The 23,163-nt window shown below is 31.6% G+C and overlaps 2 protein-coding genes across 2 annotated transcripts in view; both read left to right on the top strand.

Moving 5' to 3' along the window:
* The window catches only part of Traf4 (TNF receptor associated factor 4), a 559,644-nt gene that overhangs the window by 221,467 nt on the left and 315,014 nt on the right, over nucleotides 1-23,163 (top strand). The window lies entirely within an intron of this gene.
* On the top strand, nucleotides 1,111-5,057 carry LOC140436749 (uncharacterized). The gene is made up of 3 exons (XM_072525818.1): nucleotides 1,111-1,720; nucleotides 1,991-2,089; nucleotides 3,512-5,057. Exons 1-3 carry the CDS (start codon nucleotides 1,152-1,154, stop codon nucleotides 4,974-4,976), a joined length of 2,133 nt encoding a protein of 710 aa, XP_072381919.1. The 5' UTR covers nucleotides 1,111-1,151; the 3' UTR covers nucleotides 4,977-5,057.

The raw sequence follows: 23,163 nt of genomic DNA on the forward strand, positions 1-23,163 counted from the left end.
TTGCATTTTGACTTCCACCGTTATTCCAGCCGTTCGGCTCCTATTTTCATGGCAAAGTATTCGGAAAGCGAGGAGTTGGGAGAAGAAGAATATCATGGTTAAAATGTCATGTTGTTATACTCGATAAAAGAAAATAAAAAGAGGATGTATAAGACTATTGTGAAAATAGTTCACTCTATACAAGTCTGAGGTATGGTCACTGAAAGAAAGAATATTGGCAACGCTGAGAGCAACGGAAATACATTTTTGGAGATGAGCAGCAAAAGGATCTAGAAGATAAAGGATTAAGAACGAACGAAATATCACAGATGGCTTATCAACAAAACGACTTATCTGATTCGGACATATACAAACAATGGATACCAAAGGAAATACTAAAATGGCAACCACGAGGCAAAAGAAAACGAAAAAAATCGAAAAATCTAAAAAAACAAAAAAAAGTTCGAAGGAAAGAATAAACAATGAAATAAACAGAAGAGGATCTATGGACCGACCGGACAAAGTGACGATTGGAAGTCGGAAAACGGTGGAGAACGTTCTAAACCGACATGCATTGGTAGTAAAACTTGCTGCCTGAGTTTAATAAAGCGACATGGTTTAGTACAAATATCTTATGATCAAGTGTTAGGGACAGGTAGTGTTTCATCTTATCTAAAAAGACGAATATGTGATAAATATGTATTTATAAAGTATGAAGACGCGACATATTTATAATAATCAAAACAACTCGAAACTAGGGATCTTATTTTCACTAATAATTCAAAATTAAATAAGATAATATATCATTACTGGCTGCGTTGTAAAATATTTTATAAGAAAAAGATGTATTTTCACAATTTACAATATTTGAAACGTTAAGGCGGGTTTTTACCTATTTTTCATACCTTCATAATCACAATAATGAAGCAATTTAACTTTTTGACCTCTTATTGATTATTCATTGAAATAATTAGTTGGAGACTACTATCAATCATCCTTTAAAAAATACATAAACATATTTTCAATAAGATAGTTTAAACATGCGTTGTTGCCCGTCAAAGTTTTTCAAGGTCGATAACATATTCAAAAACAAGTAAACATTTTTGAACTTTTTGGTATATAAAGCACTCCAGTTTTACGAGAAAGTGTACATTCACTAACCGTGCATCAACATGAAGGTTTTGGTAGTTTTTGCGCTAGTGGCTTGTTGCTGCGCCGTCAGCAACTTAAGCGTTGGTGTTTTAGTGGACGACGATGGTACCATAAACCTACTGAACCAAAAATACGAAATTAACATCAGAAGAAGTTTAAGCAACCTTAAGAGGCTCACAGTCACACTCAAGAAAAGTTCTGGAAGCAAACTTGTATACGATCTGGATGAACCAATTTCCAATAAGAATGTAGACATCAGAAATATTTTGGACATCAAATATATCAAGAACTTGGATGAAGATTACACCCAGATGGATGTTTTGGATGGTATTTTCAGCCAATATGACGTAGTAGATTCAATGACCTATGGTAAAATCATGAAGATGATTGAACTCTTGGTTAAAAATGATATTTTAAATCCAAAAGTTCTGAACATATTGAGAATGTTGGAAAACCAAATGATTGAAGAACCTATCATGACAATGTATGACACCAAAAATGTCATGAAAAAAGACTTCAAACCTGAAATGATGACTAAAGATGTTGTTATTCCTCTTAAAGATGGAGTTGCAGTTATGCATGAAGTTAGGTAAGTAGGATCTTTTGTCTTTTAATACAGTTATTAAACCATAGCTTTCCTCATTGCAATTTTTGTATTAAATCTCAAAATTAAGTTTATATATTTAACCTTTTTTACAACATATATTCACACTTTTTAGCTTCCTCTCTGTTTTATCCAAGAAACTTTCCTTTTTGTTTTACTTCTTTATTTCAATCTTTAAAATATTCCTCAATAATATTTTCTCTCCAGTACATTTTTTTGAACGTACGATGAATTTTGCAACTTACTATTTTTTAGTGGTGTCGTTCCGGTTGAAGAAGCTGAAAAGGAATTAAGAAGGATCTTACCTCTTCAAAGGGAAATGCAAATGAATCGTATGGGAGTTCAACAGTACTGGTAAGCATATTTTTTTATATTTATTAGTATTAATTTAAGAAGTAAGCTATTAGATATGTACGCAGCATATTTGAATGTTTTCCATCGTTTCTTGTGTTGTCATAATACCATTACGACAACACAATCCATTAATACCATTATGCCACAATTTTGGTCGTCTTCTTTTTTTCGTCTTCTGACGAAATAAAAAAAAATTTTACTGTCCACACTTCATAGCACTAAGTTTCAGTAATTTCCATTAATGTTTTAAATAGGTATCTTTTTCTGATTTTTTTGTTTATATTTGTTAAATATGTATACTATAATTACGAATTTAACTATCCTCAACCAATATTCTGCAATATTTGTTTTCGGATCGTTTCCACATACAATTAATATCTTTCAACACAATCGATCGATATTTTTTATACTCTTCATCATCTTTTTAATAACGTGTAAATCTTTTTTTCGCGGTCTACTGCTTAGATAAGTACTAAGATATAACTGTCTGGGTTATCCAGTAAGGATAACCCGGACGTCCGCAAATTAAACAATCGTTTTAGTCCAATTTGTACCTCCATTCGACTTTATGTTGATAAATATAGAAATATTAAAGAGGTTGTAAAAGAGATGTCATCCTTACCTAAGACACTTGTCCACCAGAAAGTTTTCTAAACATCTCTGACTTGTCTTGGCTCAACTAATATTCCTATCCTAAACTTTTTTATTGCATTTATATATTGTATGATTTTTTTTATTTGTAAAATGATTTTGATAATTGACACATTATAAGCATAATATATCAGGTGCCTTTCTAAAATCGTTTTTGGAACTGTTAGTAATATACACTTTTCCATACTTTCTATACAACTTTCTTTTTAATGAAAAATATGTTTTTCCATAAAATTCTTTTATTTTATTCGGTATAGCCGCCTTTTAACTCAATATTATGATTTCAGCCATTTTCCCACTTCTTTATAGCGTCCTATTAAAACAATTTCAAAATACAGCAACCACAACCGTTTTGACATTTTGGGCCACTCTTAGCCGCTTCAAAGCAATTTTATCAGCTTTAGTTCCCTGTTGTACGTTTATTCTTCGTGCCGTGTATAGTAGTGGATCTAGGTTTCATTACCTGTTACCATTCGACTCTCAAAGTCTGACGGATTGCGCATCGGAAGGTCCAAACGTTGCAGATAAGTGGTCACTAGATAATGTTTTCACTCAATGGTGAGCAACCGCAGCATCCATCGGCAGGATAGTTTTTCAATTTTCAAAATTTCGTATAAAATATGACCAGTGCTCTCTTAACTAATTCTTGTGGCCTCTAGGATAGAGAGCAAATTAAATGATAGACCGGTCCTAGATCTTTCCCATGATTCACATAATTCAGTTTTAATATATAATCTAATTGCGTATACGATTAAAATTTATGTATTTTAGGAACATGAACCAAGATGTTATGGAAACCATGACCCCAATGCAACGCTTACTAATGCTCCTTCAACAATCCAGACAAAATGAGTACCAAAGAAATATGATGGGAGAACAATACTATCCAGAATATATGCAATCCCAAAGAACCATGAACCCCATGTACTACCAAGAAATGTCTTATCAACCAAGAATGGAACAAATGTACCAACAAAACCAAATGAGCCCATTGACTCGTTTTATGCTTAGCATCAGACAACCAGGAATGGTAATGCCACAAATGCAGGAACAACAAATGTCGATGATGAACCAAATGGTACCTGATCAGATGTACCCAGTAAACCAACAATATATGAACAGAGTTCCCTTACAAATGATGATGAACCCAGAAATGATGGACAGACGTATGATGAACATGCAATCAATGATGGACAATAACATGATGTCACAACACATGATGAACCAAAAAATGATGAAACCAGACATGATGATGAATAACAAAATGATGAACAAAAAGATGATGATGCCCATGATGATGAGCAAAAACATGTTGGGACACCAAATGATGAACCAACAAATGATGCAACCAGATATGATGATGAATAACGAAATGATGAACGAAAAGATGATGATGCCCATGATGATGAACAAAAAAATGTTGGGACAGCAAATGATGAATCAAAAAATGATGGCCCCAAACATGATGATGAGAAGACAAATGATGTCCGAACAAGAACTTCCACAAATGATGAACCAAAAAATGATGCATTCTGATATGATGATGAATGAAAAAATGATGAATCCTGAAATGATGGAAGAAAAAATGATGATGCCCATGACAATGAGCAAAAAAATGTTGGGACAGCAAATGATGAATCAAAAAATGATGGCCCCAGACATGATGATGAGAAGACAAATGATGACCGAACAAGGAGTTCCACAAACAATGAACGAAAAAATGATGGGCACTAAGATGATGATGAAAAATAATATGATGAATGAAAAAATTATGGAACAAGAAATAATGCAAAAAATGATGAAACCAGAAATGATGATGAATAGCGAAATGATGAACGAAAAAATGATGTTGCCAATGATGATGAACAAAAAAATGTTGGAAGACCAAATGATGAACCAACAGATGATGGGAAGACAAATGATGTCTGAAGAACAAGTACCTCAAATGATGAGAGAAAAGTTAATGGAACGTAATATGTATGAAAAAATGATGAATTCCAAAATGGCAAGGGATAACCTAATGGACCAGGAAATGATGGATGAAAAAATGATGGACAAAGAAATGATAAACCAAAGGATAATGTCTGAAAAAATGAGTAATATGGATATGATGAAGCAGATGCTAATGAACGAAAAAATGATGAGACAAAATCGTGGGGACATGATGGTTGGTGAACCCATGATGAGCAATGGCATGATGTACCAAACTCACATGAATACTATGAAAATGGAATAATACAATTAAGAAGTATTTTTTATTTATTTTACATTGCAATATTATTCAAACAAGTATGTTAAATAAAAGACTATTTTTGTATTCACGTGATTTATTAACACCTATGTATTATATTAGTCATATTATACTAAAAATCCTACCTAGACCTACAGACTATAAAACACAATTACATATATATACAGAGTATTCCAGGATGTTTTTATCAGATTTAGGAAATAATGAATATTTTAATTTAAAAATTTGGAAATGTTAATTAGATCTACAATGTCATTGAATTCAATCTAATCAATCAAACTAATAGATTTCGCTGTTTACCAATTTTTTACTCATAAAAACGAACTGAACTAACGTACTTGGAATTAAAATCGGATTATTTGGCTTATAAACAAATACAATATCTCGATAATTATTAGGTTAAATTACATTTAAAAAACGGCATTAAAAAAGACTCGCCAAGACGTTTCTTATAAAAGAATAAAAAATTGAATTTTTTTTTCAGTACTAGTAAGTCCTGAGACATCCGGTCAAAGTTGACCGGCATTTGCGAAGAAGTTATAAATACGATGATAATCTTTAAACTATTATCTTTTTATTTCGAAGCTCTTTCTAAATAAAAATTTTTATATTTCCAAGATATTTATAATATATATAATAATAATAAAAACCATCGGTATTGCACGTGAAAATACCAAAAAAATTAGGTTGAAGAAAATTTAAATTCCAATATCAAAATCACTATATACGTAAAAAAATGTATTTTCTTGGCTTTCAATAAAGCAATTTTCTTTATTTTTTTTTAATCCAACGTTAATCGAATGGAGCCGTCTAAAAAATGCATTATCAAATGCGAGAGATGCTTTAGTTTTGTTATAAATAAATAAATTTATTTGTACTTAAGTCGCCAGAGACGAAAAGGCCACTGATTCTCTAAAAATCATACGAACAAGCTGAATTTTTCTGAGAATTCACCTAACTATTTCTGAAAAAATCCAAATTCCACTTCTCACATCCAAATTTAGTCGTGTTTTCAAAGATCCGCCCTAATCTAAAAGAATTATACCGAGGAAAATATAAATAAAGAAATAGATGTCTATCCGCCATCTTTGAAAGAAATAAAAAATAAAATAATATATTTTAACAAAAGCAAGAGTCGGAGGGAAATAAAATAAACCACAAGCTCATAAAAATTATATTGGAGAGGAACAAAATGCCTAACAGATTACTCTTAATACGAGTATACGAGTATACCAAAGGCAAAGAAACAAGACTGCTTAGACTGTAAGAGAATAGCCTTTCTGGATACAGTATACAAAATATTAGCAAAGTATATTTAGCCCAGTCTGGTTATACAAAAATCATCGATTTAACGGCAAAATGTTTCGCAGATATCTGAAGCTTTTAAGACATAGGTGGGGGTTACTAGATGACGAATAGATAAAAAGATACTCCTATTTTTACCTTGCGTTTTTTTTTTAAATAGTAATTTCTGGTCAGAATTTGATTTTTTATCTATAAGTTTTTTCCCTTATAGTTTAAATAAACAATATTTATACCATTTTTTTATATCAAGAATATCTTTATTTTCCCGTTTTTTTAATTAAAATTGATAAATAATTTACGGAGATATTTGCAAAAAAGCAGTTTTTTTGCACTAATATATAAATTTTATTAATTTTTTTATTAACAAAATAAAATGTTATTAATACATTTAAACATTGAGGAATTACCGTCCTTTAAATTTGTGCAAAATTTCCCCTCGATCGGTCAAATAGTTTAAAAGTTATTAAATTTGTTTATCCCTAGGACTAATTATTTAAATCATTGATCTTGCCCTATGAATGATGCTAGACACATTTAACAAATTTCATAGGATTCTTTAAGACTTATACTATCTGAGAAGTTAAATGAATATTGAGTTTTCATCGAAACTATTTACAAAATAAACGTTTGAAAAAGGGGTATGTTTTTTACTTATAAACAATTGTAATAACTTCTATATTTTTCAAGCTACAGACTTGTACGTACAACCATTAGATAACTGGTAAAAAAACTCACATTTAACAAAAAAAAAATAAACTTTCTATGAACAATAGGAACGAAGTTAGCGACAATTTTTTTGTTAATTATATCTCCATTGTTTATAAACATTAAGAAGTAAAATTTGCACAAATTTTGAATGAAAATCTAAACTTTATATTAAATTTTATAGCTATAAAATTCATTCAATTTTTTGAAACTTAAAACCTTTCGAAACGAAGTTACTTTCGAAAGATCGACAGAGGAAAGTGGAGGGGAAACTGTTTTAGCTCCTCGCTGCAAAATTTAATATTATGGTTACGGATTTATCATTCAAAAGCTTCAACAGTTCTGTCGGAATTTCATCAGGTCCATTTGCTTTTTCATTTTTAGCGTTTCTTATTGCGTATTCTACTTCTTCTTTCAATATGTCTGGCCCAGTTGCTTTGATTATCTGAGTTGAGTTGTTTCTATCGTCTTCAAATAATTCATTCAGGTATTCTTTCCATCTTTTTATTTTATTCTCTAGATCTACAATAAGATTTCCATCTTTGTCTTTAAGTTTACCTATTTGGCATTTCTTTATGCTTCCTGTTATCTCTTTTACTTTTTTGTGCATATTGAACGCATCGTACATTTTTTTATAGGTTTCCATTTCTTTACATTGTTCTTTAATCCACTCCTCTTTGGCTTCTTTTATTCTCTTTTTATGTGTTTATTTATTTCTTTGTATTTGTCTGGGTAATTCTTCATCTTTCTTCTTTGTTCCATCAAGTCTAGTATATCTTGTGTCATCCACCCCTTATTGTTTGTTGTTGTTTTTGTAAGATGTTTCTTTCCTGCTGTTTGTACAGCTGTATTTATGTACTTTAATTTTTGGTTAACGTTGTTTGTATCGTTAATTTGTTTCTGCACTGAACAGAGGTTTTCATTTATTTCTTCTCCTGTTTCTTGTCGTAGATTTTTGTTTCTAAGTTTATTTAAATATAGTGCCTTTCTGTGTGGTCTTCTAATCTTTTTTGGTCTCGCCTCTATCACAGTAACTACTGGGTTATGATCTGAGCCTATATCAGCTTCTGGGTACGTCTTAGTACATTTAACAGCATTATGATACCTCCTTGCTATCATAATGTAGTCTATTTGATTTCTCACTATTTTTTCTTTGGTATGTTGTGGAGATGTCCATGTATATAACCGTCGAGGAGGTAATTTGAAAAAGGTATTTGTTATTACGAAGTCTCTGTCACTTTGGCAAAATTGAATCAATCGATCTCCTCTGTCATTTCTGTTTCCAAGCCCATATTTTCCTTCTTGTTCTTCTTCTTTTCCTTCCTCTCCTACCTTACCTTGACCCACCTTGGCATTAACATCGCCCATTAATATGTTAATGTATGGAAAGACTGACTTAATAAGTGAAAACAAACAACCTGCAACAAAAAGGTTCAGACCTGACAGTGAAGTCGAATAAATGAACCAAATTTTAACTTTTAAACCAATGTATATAAAGAAAATAAAAAAAGTAAAGTTCAATAAACATTGCAAAATTTAATAAGGTAAGTGATGAAAAAATCGACTTATTTTATCAAAGCAGTAAGGTAGATTAGATTAATATTGTATATCATATTTGTAAGAAAAATAGAATAAAAATAGAATAAAAATCAATATTGTTAATTATAAAAATACAAACAATTATAATTAATATAAGGAATATAATATTATAATGTGTAAAAAATTACCTGAAATTTAATTTATAAAATATATAAGTATTATTACATCATTGATATAAAATGAAAAAAACATATGTTGATTTTCCGGGATTTTCCGAGATTTATGGGGGGTGAAAATTATGTCATCATTATTAATACTGCGACAGACTATTCGAGCAAATTAAAAAAAAGTAAGTATTTAGGGTGAATTTCAAATGGACTCAATTTTTCCGAGTTTTCCCATATTTTCCGGCCAGTGAAAACTATGTAATTATTCATATTTCGACGAGCTACCCCAGAATAAAAAAAAGAGGCTTGCAGCTGCAAAGGAAGCCGAGGTAATGTAAAAATTTTTCCTACGTGTTGTAATTTGAAGTTCCGATGCCGAAAACAACAACGGAGCTGAAACAGATATCCTCTCCACTTTCCTATGTCGATCTTTCGAAAGTACCGTCGTTTCGAAAAAATTAGATAAATTTTATAGCTATAAGTTTCGATATAAAGTTTAGATTTTTATTCAAAATTTGTGCAAATTTTACTTCTTAATGTTTATAAACAATGGAGATATGATTTATTTAAAAATAGTCACTAACTTCGTTCCTATTGGTCATAGAAGGTTTTTTATTTTTTAATGTGAGCTTTTTTACCAGCTATCCAATGGTTGGACGTACAAGTCTGTAGCTTGAAAAATATAGAAGTTATTACAATTGTTTATAAGTAAAAAACATACACCTTTTTCAAACGTTTATTTTGTAAATAATTTCGAAGAAAACTCAATATGCATTTAACTTCTGAGATAGTCTAAGTCTTAAAGAATCCTATGAAATTTGCTGAATGTGTCTAGCATCATGCATAGGGCAAGCTCAATAGTTTAAATAATTAGTCCCAGGGATAAACAAATTGAATAACTTTTAAACTATTTGACCGATCGGGCGGAAATTTAGCACAAATTTAAAGGACGGTAATTCCTCAATGTTTAAATGTATTAATAACATTTTATTTTGTTAATAAAACAATTAATAAAATTTATATATTAGTGCAAAAAAACTGCTTTTTTGCAAATATCTCCGTAAATTATTTATCAATTTTAATTAAAAAAACGGGAAAATAAAGATATTCTTGACATAAAAAAATGACATAAATATTGTTTATTTAAAATATAAGGAAAAAAATTTATAGACAAAAAATCAAATTGTGACCATAAATTATTGCTTAAAAAAACGCAAGGTAAAACTAGGAGTATCTTTTCATCTATTCATCATCTAGTATCCCCCACCCATGTCTTAAAAGCTTCAGATATCTGCCAAACATTTTTCCACCTTTTTTTTAACCAGACTGGGCTAATTCAAGAAAAATCAGAAAAGCACACACAACAAATAATAGGAGAATATTTAAGTGATTTTCGGTAAAGTAAATTAGTCGCAGATAATATTTTTAGAGTAAGACAACCCGAGAAGATGTGCTATGAGTCTAATATTCGTATCTACGCTGGATTTATTGATTTTAAACAAGGGTATGACTCAGTAAATCGACAAAAATGACTTAATTTGTCAAAGGATTTAAAAATACCGAACAAATTAATTAATCTAGTCAAAATAGCAGTTAGTAATGTAAGCATGAATATCAAATTCAACGGAAAAGTCTCAGACAGTTTCAAAACGCAACAAGGTTTAACACAAGGAGAGCTTCTATCTACAATGCTGTTTAATCTGTGGCTAGAATAGAACCAGAAGAGATAACAACTTAAACAAAACAAGGACTTTAAGAACAAAGGTCTATCAAATATTGGCTTATGCGGATGATATAACAGAGAGACATATACAGTGTTTGCTTCCATTGATTTCTACTGTTGGCAATTCTCATCCACTGCTTGCCCCCGACCTGTTTGATATCATCTGCCCACTTCTTCTGTGGTCTGTCTACTCCTTGCATGTTCTCTCTTGGTCTCCAGTTTGTTAATCTCTGTGTCCATTTTTCGGGATTATCTCGGGCAACTAGAAGCAAATGGAAGAGGCCTATGTCCAGCAGTGGACGAATACAGGCTGAAGAAGATATACAGTGTATTTCAAACCTCGACACAAATAGTCAGCCTAGTCATTATTAAAAATAAATTAATAAAAGTACAAGAATCTTATACAACATCAAACAAGATTAAGAAAACAGGTAATCTTCATGATAAACGAGAATGCAGACAACGCCGAAGAATTAGCATAAGTCGAGAATTTTACTTACCTGGGAACTATCATAGACGAGAGCAAAAAAGATGATTGTGAGCATTAGGTGTCTTTTGTGGCAATCAACAGTCAAACCCAGAGATCGACAGATAGAGCCAATCAGGATATACAGAATATGTTAACTACTTGGATGCAAGTTAATAAATTAAATAAATAATCAGGAGGTTTTCAATTTGAAACTATTGAAATTGAAAATATTGAACCTAAGAAAAAGCTAGAGGCATATTTGAATACTTTTTAAGAAAATTTGATTGGAACAGATCCACAAACTAGCACACCTATATATGTTTTTAACATACACCAAAATGATGATGATTGTCGCCATTCACCGATGAATGTTAGAAAATATGACATTTAATCAACAATTTGAATGTACGCCAAGTGACTTGGTGAATATTGACATTTACTGCTTTCGAGCTTTCACAGTAACACATATACCAATTACACTGAAAGTTGTTACTTCATTGTAAAATTTTTTAACTACTATGGTACACATCCAACCACTGGGAACTTTCCTATTGAAAATTGAAGATAAAACTAGTAAATTTATCTTTTATTTTATTCCAGAGGTGTAAATTTAAAAACTAATGATCTTGCCAACAACAGCATCGTACTAAGGTTAAATAATATCAATTTGATTAGATAGGTCGGTATTAATTGCAGTCTACGGGTTATCACTTGACCCTTTTTTGCTGCTTAATCAATGCAATTTGGCTTATGTAATAGTTAAGTCTATGCACTAGACGTATTTAGTAGTATATGTAATAGTTTTCTATATTTAAAATAATTGACAAAGAAAAAAATTAAAATATTTTTATTTAAAAATTAAATAAATTTTAAACAAGACTTGTTTGTCATCGAATGGTTTAGAAATCTAAGTAAACTAAGTAAAAATAACATAATAAATTTTTGCCTTTAAATAATAGATACAATCTTTTTCTGCAATCATTTATGCTAAAATATTTAAATAAGTAATTGTATTATACGAATTATAATAAGGCAACAAAAGAATGGTCTCTCCTACTCAAATGTCAACATCACCTTCACGTTCGAGAACTCTGTTATCACAAACGAGGCTCTGGCGACCCGTTATCAACGGAAGATCTGTAAGAACTAGAATTAAGGAAATGTAATTCTACGTATGTACCGCAGCTTTGACTGCATTCACCAACATTCTCAGAATGCATCATAATTTATTTGCCATCAACCTGTCATACGATGTATGATAAAACGTCGAATCTAAAGTCATACCCTAGGTGAGTAGTTTTAAACACACAAAATCTCACACTGATGTTAAGTCAGTCTACGTCACTTTGAATTATTATTAGAGTATATATGTCAAATGTCAAATATGATACTAGAACACTGAGCACACCAGAGCACCGAATTAAGCTGCAAAACGAACTTAAACCCATAAAATAGGACGTATTTGATGTTTCTGAAACACTACCTGGAGAAAAAACCACCATTCCGAAATCAGAACAGACACTATATTCAAATAAGTTAAATAAACGTAGCAGCCAAGGAGAAGTAGCATTTTTATTAACAAAAGACTAAGCCACTTGGTAACTAAAATCAACGCTATCTTGGAGAGAGTTATTTAGGCAATACTTAAATTAAAAAAGAGGTATAGTATACAGTTCATTTATGGGTATGAACCCACAAGCCAGCCAGATGATAAAGAGATAGAAACATTTCTTGAAGACATATTTAAAGCCATTAGTGTACGCAAGACTCACTACAAGATAGTTTGTGGCGATATTAATGCTCAAAATTGGCCACAAGAACATAAAGGACTTGGGAATTTATACAGCTTAAACACGTTTTTTAAGAAACTCAAACAGCAAACGGACGTGGTGAAGTAATAATGGCAGACCCAAAAATGAAAATGATTTTATAATCTCAAATAACAAAAGAATCTGCAGAGACGTCTTAGTACTAAACCGTTTTGATGCAGTAATTATATGATGGTAAGGACATCTATCAACTAATCTCAAAATTGAATGAAACAAACTCATTAGCACAGACAAGTTTCTTACTTGTAATGAACTTCAACAAAGAGAAACGGAATATCAAAGAGAATTAAAAAAAGAAATTACAATCAACAAGAACCTTAGACAATACTAGACAACAATTAAATTTCTACTGATATCCACATCGCAACCAAGATAATATAAACGAATATATGTATAAAAAAGAAAAAAAAATTGAAAAACTCAAGCGGAAACATTACAAGTTATGCAGCAGCAAAAAGAACTCCCTGAGATATGTGCAGAAAGGGAATTTAAACAAGAGAATTTACAAAAAGGTTATAAAAGACGCCCGAATGTAATATTGAAATGATCAAAAAAGCATTAAAAGAAAACACAAATATGAGGATTTTATGATCAAAACTATCCTCAGGCACACATAGGATTACTAAAATGAACGATCGCCAGCGTAACACAATAACTGACAACAGAAGTATTGCTAAGCAAAATTCAGGATTTCTCCTCCCGAGTCTACACTTCTACTAGATCTAAGCCGAAAGTTGGGAATACAGTCATGTGCATCGTGAGTTTTGAAGATATTCCAAAAATATCAAAGGAGAAATACAGGTGACTCTTAAGCAAATGAAAAATAAAAAAAGCCCAGGAGAAGAGCAAACTACAAGCGAAATTTTAAAAATTTGAGGATAATTCTACAAGCTCGTTTAAATAAATGTTTGCAGAAGTAACCCTGCTTGTTAAGAAAGGGGTAATAGTAATAAAAAAAAACTGTCGATAATCAGCTTCCTTTCTTGTTTATACAATCTCCTTACCAAGATTGTCACCAATAGATTAACTAATAAATTCGTCGCATATCAACTAGTAGATCAAAAATATTTACAAAAAGAGTTTAGCACTGCTAATAATCTACAGATTATAAGAAAAATAATAGAAAACACCCCCGGTATTAATGTACCCATACACTTGGTATTCAATCACAAATTAGTCCATTAATTTGTAATCTCCATTAATCGTAATTTCCCGAATTTGTATAGTTTCACCGTGTATAATTGTGAAACATATCGATTAGTAGTTTAATTACAGTTTGTTCAACTTCCTGCAAACTATAAATTGCCTAATATGTATTGAGAAAATGCCTGCAATCATTTCCTCGGTTAAAATTATATTTACCAGCTTTCAAAAGTCAAAGGTTTTTGTTATATGCAGAGGGCAATACACTTATTTAATAAATCGTAGCATTTTAGTGAGATTATAAATATGACTTCGGGACTTGTTTGGAACGCATTCTATTATAAATTTTTACTTCAACCACAACTATAGTGTACAAATTCAGTAGCTGTCAATAAAACTATATTTTACTTCACAACTTCAACATTTTTCTGCACAGGGAATTATAAACAATTCAAACTTATAATTACATTCAAATTTGTCCATTGGTCCTTCAGCAAAACAACATTAAAAAGCGTTAATAAGAATTGGATCTTCGAAGGAGACGACCCTTAGCGACTTGAATAACTGTTACCCAGTTCCGTATAAGATCGATGATTGCATTTGAAGCGTGGAGGAAAGAGAATACAAAAAAAGACCAGAGAGCATCAGAAAACCTGAATAGCAGTCTTTGGGTGTATTGTTCCTGCTATTTGGAGGTGAAAAAGCTAGCGACACCCAGAGATCCAGCTCACTAGTTCCAGTTACAGTTCTAAGGGGAAGGCAGCGTTTTCCAGTTCCACCCGGTTTCACAAAGTTAACGTCGGGATAAAAGTTTTTGAATATTTATTCTCATTTATAGGAGTGCTTTTTTTGATAAATTAAAAAAGATTATTAAAGAAACCTAGGCTTAAAATTTGTTTTCAATTCTTTCTTGAAATATTTATCCTTTTATGCCTATTTAAAATAGTAATATTTGAGTAAATAAAAGTACCTACTAATTCAAATCTAATATTTTAATTTTGATATTAATTATTTGATAATTTAAGTCTTATGAAATATTTGAGTTTTTATATATAACATCTTCCTATACAGAGCTTATCGCATATCGGCTCTAGCGAATATACAGAGGCACTGTACGTAAAATGAAATCTCAATTTTTATTTTCTTTTCTGAAGTCAGCAATTTAGGATGCCTGTAGATTACTTCTTCTTCTTTAAGTTCCATCTTCTATCGAAGGTTGGAAATCATCATGGCTATGCGGACTCTATTGACTGCTGCTCTAAAAAGTTATGCACTACTGCATTCAAACCATTCTCTTAAGTTCTTAAGCCAGGATATTCTTCGTCTTCCCACATTTCGCTTTCCTCGGATTTTGCCTTGCATAGTAAGTTGTAATAACGCGTATTTTTGCCCTCTCATCACATGTCCTAAGTACTCAAGTTTTCGTCTTTTGATAGTTAATATTATTTTCGCCTCATTTCCTATCCTTCTAGTTACTTCCACGTTTGACATTCTTTGAATCCATGATATTCGTAGGATTCTTCTGTAACACTAAAATTCAAAGGCAGCCAACTTATTTAAATTGACTTGTTTTAGTGTCCACGCTTCCAAGCCATAAAGAAGAGTAGAGAACACGTAACATCGAAGCATTCTCAGGCGTAGTTTTAACCTTATATCCCGACAACAAAGAAACTTTTTAAGTTTGATGAATGATGCACGTGCTATTTCAATGCGTGTCTTAATTTCTTTGGTTTGGTCTAAATCTGATGTTATCCATGTTCCTAAGTATTTATAGTTATTAACACTCTCAATTGCAGTATCTTCAATAGTCAATTGGATATTTGCATGTGCAGATTTAATCATGATCATGCATTTAGTTTTCTTTAAATTTATCTTCAGTCCGTACTCTTGACAGCGTTCATTAAGGCGTTGCATTACGTTCTGTAAATCATTGTTGTTATCCGTCATTATTACTGTATCGTCTGCAAAACGTAAGTTATTCAAAACTTCTACATTGATAGATATACCTTCAATTGAGTCTGAGAGCGCTTTTTGCAATACCGCTTCACTGTAGACATTGAAAAGTAGTGGGGATAGCACGCAACCCTGACGGACTCCTCTCTGTATTTTGATATTTTGGGTGTACTGGTTGTCAACTCTTACCTTGGCAGTTTGATTCCAATATAAATTAGATATAATTTTCATATCACGACTGTAAATATTTTTGCTTTTAATATATCTACAAGCTTTTTATATTGAACCTTATTAAATGCCTTTTCAAAGTCTACAAAACATAAGTACATGTCCTGATTCATGTCCATGCATCTCTGAGCCATCACATTCAAGCCAAACAAAGCATCTCTTGTACTCATACCATTTCTAAAGCCAAATTGTGTGTCACTAATTTCATATTCAAGAGTTTTAACAATTCTGCTGTGAATTATTTTCAAAAATTTTTTAAGTGTGTTATTCATTAAAGCTATTGTTCTGCGATCTGAGCAAGTTGTTGCACTTGGCTTTTTGAAAATTGCCACAAAGGTCGATTGCAGCCATTGTCTGGGGATTGTGGCAGTCTAATATATTAGATTAAAGAGTTCAACCATTACATCAATAACATCTTCATCGATGAGTTTTAATAATTCGATTGGCAAATCATCTAGTCCAGTAGCTTTACCCTCTTTTGTGTTTTTGATGGCATAGATGACTTCTTCTCTTAATATTGGTGGTCCGGTATCCTCGGTGATTTCTAATTACAGTCCTCCTCTTTCATCATTAAATAGTTGTTGGATGTAATTGGTCCAGTGACATAATTTCTCCTTCATATCAGTAATAATATCCCCTTTATCATTTTTAAGGATATTCGTTCTTGTACGTTTTCTAGAACCTGTCATTTCTTTGATTTTTTTGTGTAAATTAAAGCTATCATACTTTTTATCCAGATCTTCTATTTCTTTGCATCTGTCGGAGAGCCACCTTTCTTTTGCCTCTCAAATTTTCTTTCTGATGTTTCTCTGAATTTCTTTGTATTTATTCAGGTCTTTTGCTTTATGTTTTCTTCGTTCTTCCATAAGTTCAAGAAGTTCTACTGTCATCCAAGGGGTTTTGTTTTTGCAGCAGCAACCTATGGCTGAAAAATGCTGACTGCAGCAAAAAAGTCTGCAAATCAATTCAAACAATGGAGTTATGCAAAGAACAATGGAACAGACAATGCACGGTATTAGTCTTAGAGACAGAATACAAATGAAGAAATCTGTCAAAGAATTAAAGTTGTAGATATGTTAGAACGTATTGCAGAACTGAAATAGCAATTGGTAGGACATGTAAATCGATAAGATCAAACCAGATAGACAACTAAACTGACACACTGGCGACCAAGACAGAAAAGAAGAAATGGCTTGATGATAAAACAACGTGGAGAAATATGAAAGAGGCCTATGTTCAGGAGTAGATAAAAAGTGACTTAAAAATAAGAAACAGATTGGCAATAATAAAAAAATAAGAAACAAATCGAGCCTTGGCCTCCTCCAAATTATGCCTCCAACCTTGTCGGTTCCGCGCCAATCGTCTCCAGTTTCTCACGTCTAGCAAACTTTGCTCGTCCGCTACATCTTTATCCTTCCACCTTTTCTGTGGCCTTTCTTTTGGTTTTGTGCCCTGCATTTTACTGGAGAAATGCCATCGAGAGTTTAAAATACGGAAAGGCGTCATGAGAACATAACATTTATGTTAAGATGTTGAGATGAATGAAACGGGAACACCTATTTAACAAAATATGTGATAAGGGAGAAATACCGTCTAAATGGCTTATATCTACGTTTGTAGCTATACCAAAAAAAAGGTCAACATGTACAGTTCTGAATTTAAACTTAAAAGCAATGTGTTATGACCTACGAAAAGGTCCAAATATTAGTAGGTAGTAATCTTTGGAAAGAGTTGACAAGTTCAAATACTCTGGATGCATTATAAAATATGCAGGCAGATATGCATTAAAAAGCCCGAGAATATGTATGCATACATATAACAGGGGTCGTATTTTCGAATTCGTTCGAGCATATTTCGCATACGAGATTAGAAGAAATTCTCGCTCGAAATCCAGTTTTTTATATTTTCGAATAGTGCGTATACGAATTTTTTCGTATACGACGACACGAATGGGTATGAACCATTCGAATTTCGATGCTAGTATACGATCAAAGTAATTTTTGTCATTTCAGTTGTCACTGGGCCCGTGTACGTCAGATAAAATTTCAGCTGATAGTTTTTAATCGTTGTTTTAGATTGAACAATACAATAAAATTTACATTAATACCTACCATATTTTTACATTGAACTTTGTTTTTAATGGGTGGTTTAAATAATTTTTTAATAGAAGGAAATAGTTAACGCCCTTGCCGAGGCGATAATATTAGCGGAACGAAGAGGCAAGTTTACCAACCCATTCTTAACCATCTAGAGGACTATTCATTTCAAAAATTGTACAGATTAACAAGGCCCCTCACAATGGAGTTGATAGAATGGCTTTTTGTTGTTCGGCCGACACTGAACCACCATATTTCATGCCCTTTTTTACTTCTTGTTTTAGATAACAAATTCACCATAAACTAGGTTAAGTAAAACTGCCAATTATTCTTCTTTTTTTATTATTTAAGTTTTGGTTGTTCGAATTTGCAGTGTTGCCGGTGCGAATTCTTTTAGTATACGTATAAAATTTCGAAGGACGTTCAAAAATACAGATTCAAATTCGTATACGAAATTTTTCATTCGAGTTTACTCGTATACGAAAAAATTCGATTGAATTCGAAAATACGAGTCCAGGACTACTCTATTACCATGGCCTAAGAAATTAAAAAAAATGTAAAATAAGAAGACCAGACAGATATAGACTTCTACTGGACCAGAGCAAACGAAGATATTAAAGCAGCAGCGAAAGATGAAATAGAAACAGAAAGTTGTGCCCGTAAAAATCATTGATTTGACTATGAATGCAAGAATTAAAAAAAAAAAGAAAAAAAATAAAGCCAAAAAAGATGCTTACCCGACGAACTCGAATAAATGTAGAGAATTACCAGACAAAGTGAAAAGAAAAAAAGAGAAAAATAATTAAGAGCATTCTCGAAAAAAGTTAACATCAACACAAAAGAATTCAAGGCAACCACAAGTCAATGTATTTTATAGATGGATGGAATACTTTAACAAGGTTTTATAGAGAATAAAAAAAAACACCTAAAAAAAGATAGAGATGAGGTAAGCGGAACATACGGGAGGAAAGAGGAACCACCAACGATTCTTGAAGTTAAAGATGCAGTTAAAAAACTAGCCAGAAACAAATTATCCGGAATAGATAATCTACCAGCTAAACTAAAAAGGTGACCACGATACCAAAGTGGCACTACAGCAGCTCATAAAAGAAATATGGACAAAGAAATCCCTCCCAAGTGATTGAAGTATTGGAATACTTTGCACCATACACAAAAAATGAGATATATTTGAATGGTTCAAACACAGAGCTTCTAAATGCAGTGCAATTTGGCTTCTAAATGCAGCGTATAAAATATTTTCCCCAGTACTATGCCGCCGTATGGCACCATACGCAGAACGAATAGTAGGAAAATACCGAGTTTGTTTCAGAGGTGGTAACTCGACAATTCATCAGATTTTAACCCTGAAACAAATTTTAGAAAAAACACTGGAATATAGGATAGATACTCAACGCACACACACATTTAAAACTAATAACGAACTTTGCCAGTGGGACCCTCTCTCCTGTTTACTATTCAATCTAGCTCTGGAAAAAATAATACTTCTTCTTCTTCTTCCTCTTTATAAGCAATTCTGCTTGTTCATTGTCAGATTAATACCTCTATGGCATGATACTATAACTAACAAGATAAGTCAACGCGCATGTTCTAGCCTCTCTCTCGCACACCTGTGACGTAAGCCCGAGACAACTTTAATGATGCCAACTTAAATGCACTACGTGTTGCTATCCTGTGTGCTTCAAAACGTGAATGAGATTTTTATTTATTCATTGATGTAGTAAAGACTTTATATATTATATTGTTATATAAATTTTGTGGTGAAAACATTCAGTTTACTGTGTTAATATCACCTAATTTATTTATCGTACGCAACTTTCCTCTCGACTACCTGTAGCTACTTTATAAAGAAGACTAATTATTTGGTTTCCATAATATATTGTGCAGTGGTGCGTTGTTTAAACAATTATAAAAAAAGTAAATCTTTTTCGAAGTGTCGTTTTTTTGTGTTTCCTAGAGACAAACAAATGCATAAAGTATGGTTCTTCAAGTGTTTTCAGCGTGACAAACTTAATGTAGAAACCGCGAGAATATAATCAAAACATTTTACAGAAGCTGACTATTGTTTAAAAGAAAAACTATAGTGGAATATTACTAGTAATAGTATAATTAATTATGAAATTGTCACCGAAGAGATCTTTTCCTCGCTAAACCTTCCTAGTGGTGATACAGAAATTAACCCTGAAGATTTAATTGACAGTCATCAAGATTTTATTAATTTGAATATAAAAGACCTGGAATGGGATGAAAATTAATCCGGTTTCATTGCATTTAAGTTACAAAAAAAGAAATACTTGAATATGTTCCGGACGTTAACGATAAATCGTGTACTTGGGTAAACCAACCAACACTGGAATTTATAACTAAATGTAGTGAACTTGAACATATTTTTCATAGTTATAACGGCAACAAATTAAAAATAACTAAAAATTATTTAAAAAAAAACCTAATAGATGCTGCAAAATATGTAAATGTTAGCGAATATGTGAAATTACTTTGTGTATATGTAAAATGTATTTTAAAATACTAATTCTTAATAAAAATATTAAAGATAATTACAATATCCGCTGAAGAAAAATCACGAAGATTGTAAAATAAATGTCTAAATGATATTCATAAAGTCTGAAGTAGGACCTGCTTTTCCTTATGTTTAAAATTCTTTACATTTTACCGGCCTTTTATATTTAATTTATGTTTTGTAGCAATATCTATTTTGTTTGTAATACACACAATCAAATCGAAGATTCATATATTGCTTTAATTAATTTTACAAATTACTTATTAATTTTCAAACCACGTGTTCACAGAAAGTAACTAGTAATGACTTCTTAGTGCAAGATATGGCATCGAGGTATACTTACCGTTAACAGTTTAACAGCCGATTTCATAATCAAGTTAAAGGAGACTTTAAATTTAAAGTTGCCTTTAACTTTAGATTTTCATTTCATAATCAAGTTAAAGGATCCTTTTTATCAAAAGCCCACTTTAACTTTAAAGTGAGGATTTCGGACCTTTAAGTTGTTAAAGCTTCCTTTAAAGAGTACATAACCTATTTTTGAATATTTTAACCACACTGTTTAAGATTAGCGTAACTGCCATCCTAAATTGTAATAACATATTACTTTTGTAATACTATTCTTTAAATATATTTACACTTTAAAAGCGCAATTATACATAATTTTGAAACATCTAGTTCAAGTTCATCTGATGCAGTGGAATTTATTACGGTTAGGTTAATGATATAGGTATTATACCAATAGAATTAATAGTAGGTATCTAATATTAATAAAATTAATAGTAAACTAGAATTAAAATTAAGTATTAAGTAATTAATCTAATTAAAAAGAAAAGTATAGTAATGATGATGAACTAATTAATAAACTAAATAATTTTTAAGTAATTAACTAGTAGATTTAAGTAAGTATTAAGTAATAAATCTAATTAAAAAGATAGTCCAATAATAATATTTATACAGAAATATATATATAAAGAAATAATAATAATTAAAGTTAAAGTGGTATTAAATTAGTATTAAAGTTATTAATAATTAAACTAAATCTTTATTAGTAATTAAGTAATAATTTAGTAGTTAGTAATTTATTAGTTAAAAACCGACAATTACGTATAGTATATCAATCTGGTAAGTAGAACACAAATACAAACGTGCAAAATTCGGCAAAATGGCCAAAATGTATGACATTCAATGTCATTATTTCCATTTTAGTTCAAATACATCGTAATTCAGTTTAACCAACAGTATAAAATTTCATTAAAAGCCACTTTACTTAAAGAGCCCTTTAAAGCGAATTATGAAATAAAATATCATTGACAGTCACTTTAAAGTCGACTTTAACATAAAGTCTCCTTTTCCTAAAGTCCACTTTAGCGAATCATTATGAAATCGACCGTAAGTTTCGAAATTGTCCATTACAGGAATGGAACAACGTTGCCATATGATGCATCGTTAAAATTAGATCCACACAAGTCCCCTGGCTTTGCCTCTCTATGACGTCATGCGCAAAGTCGATTAAAATTAGAACTACAAGTGAGCATACCTTGTTTGTTATAGTATCATGCCTCTATGGAAGGTTGTCACTCCATTTTTTGCGCGGTCGTCTGATACTTACCGATTACTTTTTCTGCCGATTGGTGACTTACCTTTTGCTATTTTGACGACACCGGTCTCATTCTGCTTATGTGATTATTTCATTCTTTTTTCTATTTTGTATCCATTCATTTATAGACTGTACGTTATATTTTCTTCTAATGTCTTCACTTCTCTTTCGATCTCTCAGCGTATTTCCTGTAATTCTTCTTAGTACTCTCATCTCTGCCGTTTCGAGTAGCCTTTGCGTTGTGGCTGTGTCGGGTCTTATTTCTGAGGCGTATGTCATTATTGGTCTTACACTGGCTTTATAAATTCTTGACTTTATCTCAGTTTTAGTGTGTCCATTTCGCGATATAGTGTTATTAAGGCATTCTGCCAGTCTATTTGCTTTTTATACTTTTAACAAAAAAGTAATATGTATGTCACAAATCACAACCACCGGTATGTAATAAATCAGTGCAAATGCCTATGCTGATGATATCAATATTTTTGGGAGAACGGGAAGCGCTGTACGAGAGGCGTATGCAGTTCTTCCTCTGTTGGGATGTTATTTTCTCTATTTCGTCTTCTATGCCTTCGAGTTGGATTGGTGCTTCTTGCAACCTCATCTTACTTCTTATGTTTAGTCTCTCCTCAAAATTTTCCGTCAGTCTTTCTAGTATCTGGAGCTGATCACCAATGATCTCTCCAGTTCTTTTTCTAATTATTGATAATCTAGGTTTGAATTCATTTCTGTTCTGGTTAACTTTCTTGTAGAATTTTGCATTTACATTTGTGTGTTATAATCCTTTCTAGTTATTTCTCTCCAGTTCTTTCAGTTGCCTATACTCTTCCTCTACTTGTCTCATTCTTCGTCCTTGGAGCCTTGTTTATGCTTGGTGTTTCTTTG

This window comes from Diabrotica undecimpunctata, chromosome 3 (assembly GCF_040954645.1).
Source record: "Diabrotica undecimpunctata isolate CICGRU chromosome 3, icDiaUnde3, whole genome shotgun sequence".
NCBI lineage: Eukaryota > Metazoa > Arthropoda > Insecta > Coleoptera > Chrysomelidae > Diabrotica > Diabrotica undecimpunctata.